Source organism: Pteropus vampyrus, unplaced genomic scaffold (assembly GCF_000151845.1).
Source record: "Pteropus vampyrus isolate Shadow unplaced genomic scaffold, Pvam_2.0 Scaffold1, whole genome shotgun sequence".
Classification (NCBI taxonomy): Eukaryota; Metazoa; Chordata; class Mammalia; order Chiroptera; family Pteropodidae; genus Pteropus; species Pteropus vampyrus.
The window spans coordinates 22,587,802-22,597,770 of record NW_011888782.1 but is presented as its reverse complement, the minus strand read 5'-3'; the positions used below and the strand labels follow the sequence as shown (position 1 = coordinate 22,597,770).

Here is a 9,969-nt window from a genome sequence, read left to right as displayed (position 1 = left end):
CCTAATTCACAGGTATATATTATAAGATACAATATATAATATATTAAAAACACTTTAAAACCCCCAAATTACCAGTCTGTCTCTTTCACTCTACATACTATCCCTAGGTAATTTCATCGGTCCCATAGCTTCAGACATCAACTGTCAGAAGATGATTCCAAAATTAATATCTCAATCATAATCTGCCTCCCAGACTCCAGATGCTGGATTCTCACTGCCTCCTGGACTTCTCTTACATGTCCCAGGAGTACTGCATACTCTAGACATACAAACTGAACTTAGAATAAAAAATTGTGCACCTGTGCAGGGTTCTCTCGGCTGAAGGTCCTCATAAAATACTACCCAACCAACTAATCTACTGAGTCTTTTCCTCTGCGATTCATTAGGTCTGTAGTGTCTTGGAGAGCTTAGAGCAAGAATACCGGAGAGATGAGGACTGGTGTGGTGGACGAGATAAGCTGGGACCAGCAGCAGAGATTGACCACGTCATTCCACTCATCAGTAAACATTTGGAACAAAAGGAGGCCTTTCTTAAGGTCAGAGCACATTATTCTTTCTGCCTTCTTCTCTCTCCTCTTTCTCTTTCTTTTTCTCTGCTACCTGCCCCTCCTCTGTCAAGCGCACTGCATCATATGGGCTTTCCATCCCCCTGTTTTTTCTAACTTCTTACTTGAAAGGAGGCATTTGTAGGAAGATATTGAGTACTTAATTTGAAAGGTTGAAAGCTCATGCTTCAAATGTTATTTCTTTCTCTCAGCACTTTTTGTATGCTTATGCAATTAGGGTAACCATTACTATTGGTGCCATGTTCAAATATCCTGAAATCCCATTGAAGTTAATTGAGAAAAATACTTTCATTTAGTTATGTTTGGTTTATACAAATATTTTTAATTGAAATACATAACTCTAGATATAAAACAATATTTTAAAAAAACTTTTGTAAATAGATAATGTAAAATTTAGGGTAAGAATTAAAGAAATGAATTTAGATACCTTATTTATTTACATATCAGGCTAACAATTATCGATTACCAATAACTGTAACACTGTTCATTCTACTGTATGGAGAGAGAAATGCCTTATTTTGTTTATTTTAAATTAAATTTATTGGGGTGACACTGGCTAATATATAGGTTTACAATTGAAGTGTACAATTCAATAACATATCATTTGTGTATTGCACTGTGTGTTCACCATCCAAAGTCAAATCTCCTGCCATCGCCATATATCTGTCCCCCTCTATGCTTTTCTACTTCCTCCCACCCCCCTTTCCCTCTGGTAACCACCTTACCATTGTCTGTGTCTGTGAGTTTTTGTTTGTTTGTCTTGTTCATTCGTTGCTTTCAGTTTTATATCCCACATATGAGTGAGATCATATGATTCTTGACTGTTTCTTTCTTTTTTCATTTAGCATGACATTTTCGAGATCCGTCCATGTTGTCACAAATGGCAGTATTTTGTCTTTTCTTATAGCTGAGTAATATTCCATTGTATATATGTACCTCCTCTTCTTTATCCAATCATCTGTCAAAGGGCACTTCAGTTGTTTTCATGTCTTCACCACCGTGAATAATGCTGCAATGAACATAGAGCCCTAACTTCCCAGGGAGGAAGCACAGGCTTGCTCTGCACAGGCTTTCAGCTATTGTGGGAAGTCCTCCACATCTTTCCCCCATCCTTTGATCTTCTGTTTGACAGAGTCTTCTGTCTTAAAACTTTTCTAAAGTTTTACTCTCAAATTCTTTCCTCTCAGGTTTCTGAAAGTACAAAAGAGAATTTTGTTACCACTGATTTTCCACAATTCTACAATTAACTGCCTTTCTTTTATTAGGGATATTCTCTACTTGACCACCTCTTTGAATTTTATTTTATCTTTATTCTATTTTTAAGATAGCCTCCCCCTGCCCTCCTTCCATCTGTCTGGTGTCCGCACCTGCATTCAATCAGAACCCTTAGTAATCGGCTCTTACTGATGAGATTTAATAGAAATTCTTCTATACAGAGCTTAAGATGATTTTAAAAGTCTACCCTGTTATAAAACAAAATTTCAAACAAAACAGCTTAAGTGGAGCATGTCAAAGATTTTAAAAAGAGATATATAGGTATTTCTTCATAAAATTAAATGTTTATTTTGAAGCAGGAAAAGAGAAATGTTCTGGTCTGATGTTTTCCTTGTGTGCCTAAAACCATAGTTGAGAAACTCTCTATTGTGCAAACTATATGCCCAATGGATGGGGCCTGGAGCTCTCCATTTGTGTGCATCAGTTGATCTATTTTGCATTTCTTAGCTTTGGACCACCATCCGGCTGTTAAATTCATGGGCCTCTGGATGGACCCACCGGCAGTCTTTCACCAGACCTCTCAGAAGCCATTGTTACTAATACGACATTTTTTTTTTTTTTTTTACTATATAATTTGTAGAATCAGAAGCTAAGTGTAAAAAGGTTTTAAAATTTAGCAATTTTGTCCAAAGGTAATTTAATTCTGAAAACTATGGATTAAAAATTAGTGGACTACTTTACTTCTACAATCGGGGGGGAAAACATGCTTTTGAAAGAAATTCAGAACATCTGTGGTCTTGAGAGAAACTAGTAATACCATTGGTAGACCCACATTCTAGCCCCAACTTGCTTCATGACTCCTGTCTTGTCTGGGTCTCAGTTTCCTCCCTGGGAACACCGACGTGGAACAGAACTGTCCTCTCTGCCACCCACTGCTACTGCAAGCCCTAAAGCCGGTAGTAGGTCTTATTCCTTTAGATAGAGCAATAGGGTGATTATTAGTGTTGTTGAGGTGGGTGAGGATTGATTTGATGAACAAATACATTTTTAAATGTGAGTAATATCCACTTAGATTCGGAATGTATGGTTACTAGGTTTTGTTTCTCAAATTTGCTTTCCCAAATCTAAATTAAACTAATGTGGAAGTGATTTACACCATTGGTCATATATAAGAGGCATTCTGGCGCCAGAAGAAAACCAGCCAGAGAGTGAATGTTAGTAATACCGACTCAACATATAGTAGTAATACCGACTCAACATATAGTAGTCAAGGGATGGCTGGTTTCTGATTTTTATCTGTGATGGAGGCGAGAGAGGCACAGGGAGTAATTCTTTACTCAATAAAAGCATAAGCCTCCTGCATTGGAATGCGAGTGTCCATGAACCAGAAGTGGCCTCAGCTCACCTAGAGCTCCAGAAGTTCCTTCTCTGGTATCTGGGATCCCACGTACCTGTTGGACCAGACCTTATGTGTGGGGCTTCACACCTTTGTCTCCCTCAGGCCTGCACCCTGGCGCGGCGGAATGCTGAGGTGTTTCTCAAGTACATCCACAGGAATAACGTCAGTATGCCCAGCGCTGCCAGCCATACTCGGGGACCTGAGCAGCAAGTGAAAGGTCAGTATGAGACCTGCTGGCCATGAGCCACTTCAGCAGCATGGACCAGGGGCTGTGTACCTGGTCTTCATGAAATCTCAGATGTCTTGGTTCTTTTCCTGAGATAAGAAAAAGTTTGATGTGGAATAGCATGGCCTGGGGTGATACATGGGAAATTTTTTTAACATGCATCAAGATTTGGAATGGAAAAATGATAAAATTTTCCCCCAAACCTTTTCATTTATCTTAGCGTCTAGAGCAGCGCTGTCCAGTAGAATTTTCTGAAATAACAGAAATGGTCTGTATCTATGCTGCGTAGTATAGTAGCCACTAGTCACATATGGCTCTTGAGCACTTGAAATGAGCCTAGTGCAACCGAGGAACTAAATTTTTACTTCTATTGAATATTCATCAATTTAAATGTAAATAGCCAAATGTGGCTAAGATAATTAACGGTACAGTACTAGGCTATCATACAGCCTGGGAATGAAACATGGACTGAGAATCATAAAACCAGGTTCTCATCCTGGCTTTACTATTGCTTAGGCTTTTAAAACTTCAGCCTTCTTATTTAAAAATGAAAAGGGGTATCTAGACTCTTGCTACTCAAAACGTGGTTCCCCAGATCAATGCACTGATATCACTCAGGAGCTTGTAAGAAACACAGAATCTCAAGTCCCAGTTAAACCTACTGAATCAGAACCTGCATTTTGGCAAGAGCTCCCCATATCTCACCCCAAGCAGATGGTTTGTGTGCACATAAAATTTAGATAAGTACTGATGTAGATAATCTTTAATATCTCTCTTAATTCTGTAAAGTCTATAATTATATGAAAAAAAAATCATTAACCTTTAAAAACTGCTTATTAGTTGACCAAATTAAGCTTAAATGATTAACGGTGGAATTGCTTACTCTGGACCATGAAGAAATAAGCCTTTGAGTGGGTATAGAATTGAACAAATGTCATCTTGACAGAACTGAGAAAAAGAGCGCTGGAGACTGAGGCCAGGAAAGACACTGAAACTGGCGTGGAGAGAGGTGTGGGGGCAGGCTTGGAGAGCTGCAGGGCGGAAAGCTGGAGGTGCTGATCTGCTTTAGGAAGAGCCCCCATTCAGGCCAGCTCAGAGAACTCAGGATGTGAGTGGATCAGAGGCCAATGGGAAGAATGAAATTTAGGAACCAAAATTCCCTACAGAGAAGAGAGAAGCAGGGTTCCTTTTCCAGATGTGCTACTATTTGTGGTGGAGCGACCCTGTAGGTGGCTGACATGATGTCACCCTCCCCTTCCTGAATGTTTCAGAGCATATTTTCTGACTTAAATACAGGTGGCAGCTTGGGTGAGGCCGGTTGCCTGCCGAGAGCACACATTCCACCTACACCTGAATGTGCTGAGTCGCAAGCACTCAGAGAGAGCAGGTTACGCTCTACCTTTGCGGGGGCAGGTCGTTGTTCATAGGAAAGCTTTCAAGAGGCGGGGAAATGAAACCTGAAACTCTAGGACTTTTGCCTGATCTGGGTTGATTCTTTCAGCCACCGTAGAGGGAGCTGCAATGAGTAAAGCTCTGACTAGGAGACAAAAAGACAGAATTAAACATAGGTTCTCACTCATCTGCCCAATTGAAGCTTCCCTGAGCAGAGACTTATAGTCTCTCCTATATCTATTTCCTTTCCACCTGCTGCCTGGACCCAAAGCCAGTGCCACTTATTTTAAATGTGTGTTACAGGAGCAATTATTGCTGCATAACAACCAAAAAATTCAGTAGTATATAATTGTAAGCATTTATCGTTCAAATGAGTGTGTATTGGCTGGGGTTCAGCTGTCTTGGCTGTCTTAGCTGATCTTCTGCTTCAGGCTACAAGTCTAGCCGGCTTCACTCCTTCATTGCAGGTTGGGTTCTCATTTGTCCCACATGTGTGTTGATTCTGGGACCTTGGCCGAAGGGGCAGTGGTTACCCAGAACTTCTTGTAGTGTTGATGGCAGAGATACAAGGCACTGTGTCAGTGCACAAGCACATTTCAAGCCCCTGCATGTGTGGTATCTGTTAACCCATTTATCAAAGCAAGTCACATGGCCAAGCTTGAGGCTGGGATGAGAAAGTACAGTTCGTCTCTTTGGGGAGGAACTAAAAAGCTACAGGACAAAAGCATAGATATAGGGAGAAGTGAATAATTGGGACCTATAAAAGCTTTCAGCCTAAAGGAGGAGAGACAGATTCTGTCCTTAGAGAACCAAACTTCCATGGAACATTGAAAGTACACAGAATCAACAAAAACTGCAGTTTGGGTTGTGACCTTTTCGCAGAGCACAATAACTTGTGCTTTACAGCCCGCATAGCCCTGAAGACCAGGGCTAAGGACTCAGGTTTTCAAGTCAAACAGCTCCACCCCTTTCTATCTGAATGACCCTGGGCAGGTTACCTGTCCTCTTGAAGCCTACGGAGATAACACTGGTGCGTGCATTATGAGGTATTGTGAAAATATGTGCCTGCTACATAGTGAGGGCTTAATAAATATTAATTTTTCATATCATCATTGTTGTGTATTTTATTGGTATATAATTAGCAAAAGAGGGAGGCAGACATAATACAAAATACATTCGTTTGCTTCAAGCATAGAATATACTGTTACAACAGTTGGGAAATCTATCCGTGTTGCCAGCTGCTCCTGAAGCAGCAGGAGAAGTAGGGAGGGAAGTGACCTGGACAAACACCTACCATGGCCCACTGCAGTGCCACATGACTTGTTCATATTCTCACGTTTAACATCATTAGAGGTAACGAGAGATCAGCTTTCAGCTTTTCTTATGATTGGATCCAAAACACCATGGAAGTGTGATTCTAGAGACATGATTCCATGTGGACATAATTCCAACACAGCTTCTCTCTGCCCACAATTTAAAAGTTTTAAAATTGAAGCTCTGCTGTTTAAGTGCTGTGTGCAGGACAGTGAGTGTGGTGTATGACGTGGCTTATCCACGCAGCTCCACCAGCCCTCATGCTACTGTTCTCTCCCACTGTCTCCTAGAGCTCCTCAAGAATGGCTGGGATGCCTGTCAAGTCTGTCCACTCTTGTAGGCTCCAGGGGCCTATTGAGTTGTTATTTTAGGGACTGACACTTCCTATGGTCTCTTACCATCAAGGACTAGCTTTGGTGTAAAAAGAATCAGAGTCACTTTTAAGTCACCCTGGGGTCATACTCTTCCCCTGTTAACATTGATGGAACCTCATCAACAGACTCTCACCCCAGTCTCCCCCTTCTTGCTCCCCTCTGGGAAATTCTCTCTGGACCAAACTTTTGCTCTTTTGCTTCTGACATCTGAATTAGTCCCATGAGGAGGCTTGAAGGTCACAGTTGTCTAGCACCTGGGATGTGGAGCCAAAGTGGCTGGTCAGATTTGTTCAGAGTCTTCCTTCTTGTGACCAGCACTCATCTCCTCTGTCCTGCAGCCATCCTGAGTGAGCTCTTACAGAGGGAGAATCGCGTCTTGCACTTCTGGACCTTGAAGAAGCGGCGGTTAGACCAGTGCCAGCAATATGTGGTGTTTGAGCGCAGCGCTAAGCAGGTATGATCAGTACTTTCCCTGGCTTTGCCTCAGTTCTAGGGACTACACAGAGGCCACGATGACCAACACTTGGGACATCCAAAAGAGAGTCATCGCAGCAGGCAGAGTAGAGGTGGGAGGTGGAGATGAAGTGTGGAAAATGAACAGGCTATCACTTACCAGTCATCTAGCCTTTACTTTACTAAGCAGTCTATTCAGCATTTGGTACCAGGAGTTGGGAGGATATTCTGGGGACAGCTTGCCCCTAACTCATTCACAGTGATACTGGGCTGGCCTAATGGACCAGACACTTTCTTGGCTGGTGGGACATTCTCAACCCAATAGGGAAAGGCTTATTCAAAGAATCAACTTCCAAGCTACATGCTGATTGACTCATGCCAGCATTTCCTGGGTCTGACACGCAGCACTAGACCACAGCCTTCATGGTAGAATGGCATGTTTTCTTACTGACACTGGCTTTTGGGGGGCTTGGTGGGTGATTTCCTCCCACAGGCACTGGACTGGATCCAAGAAACAGGTGAATATTACCTCTCAACACATACCTCCACTGGAGAGACCACAGAGGAGACTCAGGAACTGCTGAAAGAATATGGGGAATTCAGGGTGCCTGCCAAGGTAAGGAGCTTCCTGGAGCCATCCCTAAATCTACCCAGCACTCCCCAGTCTGGCCAACTTTACATTGTGGGAGGGAGGGCAGCCTCTGTATGCAGAAATGTTTAACCACATTGGCACGGAGGGAAGCAAAGGTAGGACCGTCTGCTCTGAAACCCAAATAGCCAAAGAATTGCAGCAGCTGGGCAGAACATCTGTGTGCAGGAAGTCAGTTTCTATATACTGTGCTTCCAAATACTTATCTTTTTGCTCCAGGTTCTAGAATATGCTATATTTCTTCAGATCAAATAAGGCAAAGAGGTGAATTCATGTGAAATGCACATTGTATATATGAACATCTGCACCTAGCCACATGTTCTTGAAATTTGAATAGTTTGGGAAATCCACCCAATAGGAAGGGCCGGTAGCTATGGGTGGGTTTACAAAGCAGGGGAGTTTATTTCCTGAGCTGACTACGGTTGATTTTAAGTCCACATATAAGTGGACTTACACAGTTCAAACCCATGTTGTTCACGGTTCAGTGGTACTTCCATCTGGCCTCAGACCTGCAAATGAGCCAGACTTGGGTCTCTGGGGACCAAAACATGCACCGGTACACATACCACACACCTTTGCACCCCCATTCGTACTGAGGCAGAGAATGCTGTAGTGGCAGGAAATCTCATTTTCATCTGTTTTCACAGCCACGATTTGGTCTGAGGAACCTTGGATTTGAATAAAAAGCTGACCTGTCTGAGCTCTCTCTTTGTAATGTCCTTGCCCGTCACTCTGGGCTCCCTGCCATGGAGGAAACTTTCTTGGCATCACTTCCACACGTGCCAGATGCACTTCCCTGGATGAGAGCTGGTTTTATGGGTGTCAAAGGGGGAACATACTAATGCCCATCCTACCCAGAGATCCCTCTGACACAATAATGAATGTTCCTCTTGTTTGCTGTGACTAATGAGGCCCCTAGTTTTATTCCTGAGCTGATATTTCAGAAGTGGTTATCTACAGACCCTCTATTATGAACTCTTGATAGTGGGGCGCCTTCCCCTGCATCCCTGTGAGCCTTTGGGCCTTATCACCCAATGTGAAAAGCTGTCGGTTTACTTTACTACAGCTAGATCAAACAGCACCAGGAAGGTGGCAGGTGCACAGAACCCTTTTCAAATCCAGATGAAGATGGCTTCTGAATTACTCATTTTGCATCTATCTGCCCTGCTCCAAATAGTGTCAATAACGAACCGTTAAGCTGAATAGTATCAGCTCCACTGGTGTTTCTACTCCTAGGATTAGGATCTGTCCATAACCAAAGTGGGAATGTGGAGAATCAGTCAATTCAGTTCATTCTTCCTTTACCATCTTCTTTCTACCTTTCTCCTCTTTTCTAGTCACCTTGTTACCACCCTAATTGGTTCCCATGCTTTTGGCCTTTCTTTCCTTCCAGTCCATCTGCTCTTCATTGCTGTTCCTCTTTAAAACACTACTGTGGTCACATTACCACCCAGATCAAGAACTTTAATGATTCTCCAAAGCCATCAGGCCAACACTCAACAACTTCCACATCTGGGCCACCTTGCTGCCCTAGCTTTATCTTCAGTTATTCTTTGATGCGAATTTTGCGTTCCAGTTGAACGGCTGTATTTCCTGACCCTCTGAGAGATACATGATGCACTTTCTTGCCTCTGTATCTTTTCCATACCATTTCTCCGCCCAGAATATCCTTCCTCCCCTCTAGTTTGTACTTTTTGAAAGAGCCCACCTTTCCACGTAAGTGACTTCTCCGGATCCTGCCTGCGTGCTAGAATACGATCGGGCCCATCCTTGTACTATCGCCCTCGTCGTCTGTGCACCCTTAAGGCAGCTGGTGTGGACTGTCTTCTTCTCTGATAATCTGTGTGCAGTGTTGTCTCCTGTATGAGCCATCAAGATCCCGAAGGACAAGAACCATGCTTTATTCACTTACCTGACTGTATCTTAGGGACTGAAGGGAGGCCACAAACATTTGTGAACATAATGGAAAAAAGAAATTCGGATGGGCTTGAGAAATGACTCCCCAATGTCTATATTTAATATGACTTCTTTACTTTGGCTCTCTCTGCTATTTCTCTCTCTCAACTATTTCTGTTAATGGGCTTTCATTCTTCCATCATGTTCTAAGTCTCAGGGCTATTTGTTATTAGACTATTTCCGGGTTATTTTTCCGGTTGGGGACTTGCGTTTGAAAGGCATTGGCTTCCGGCCCCCCCCTTCCCTTTTCCCGGGGGCAACCTTCTTTTACTTGGCCTTTTTTGGTTTTCTTCTTTTTACCCATTAAATTTATTTTTAATGGAAACCAAATTGAATTTAAACCACAAGAAAACAAAATATGGTGGATCTCATGATCAAACATGGCCATAGAGTATATTGAATTATTATACTCTTCTCCAAAGAAA

At 42.6% G+C, this 9,969-nt stretch overlaps 1 protein-coding gene across 1 annotated transcript in view; it reads left to right on the top strand.

Moving 5' to 3' along the window:
• The window catches only part of KALRN (kalirin RhoGEF kinase), a 640,142-nt gene that overhangs the window by 382,339 nt on the left and 247,834 nt on the right, over positions 1-9,969 (top strand). The window contains 4 exon segments of the mRNA XM_023520165.1: positions 387-536; positions 3,283-3,397; positions 6,825-6,940; positions 7,433-7,555. Coding sequence (XP_023375933.1) covers positions 387-536; positions 3,283-3,397; positions 6,825-6,940; positions 7,433-7,555 — 504 coding nt within the window.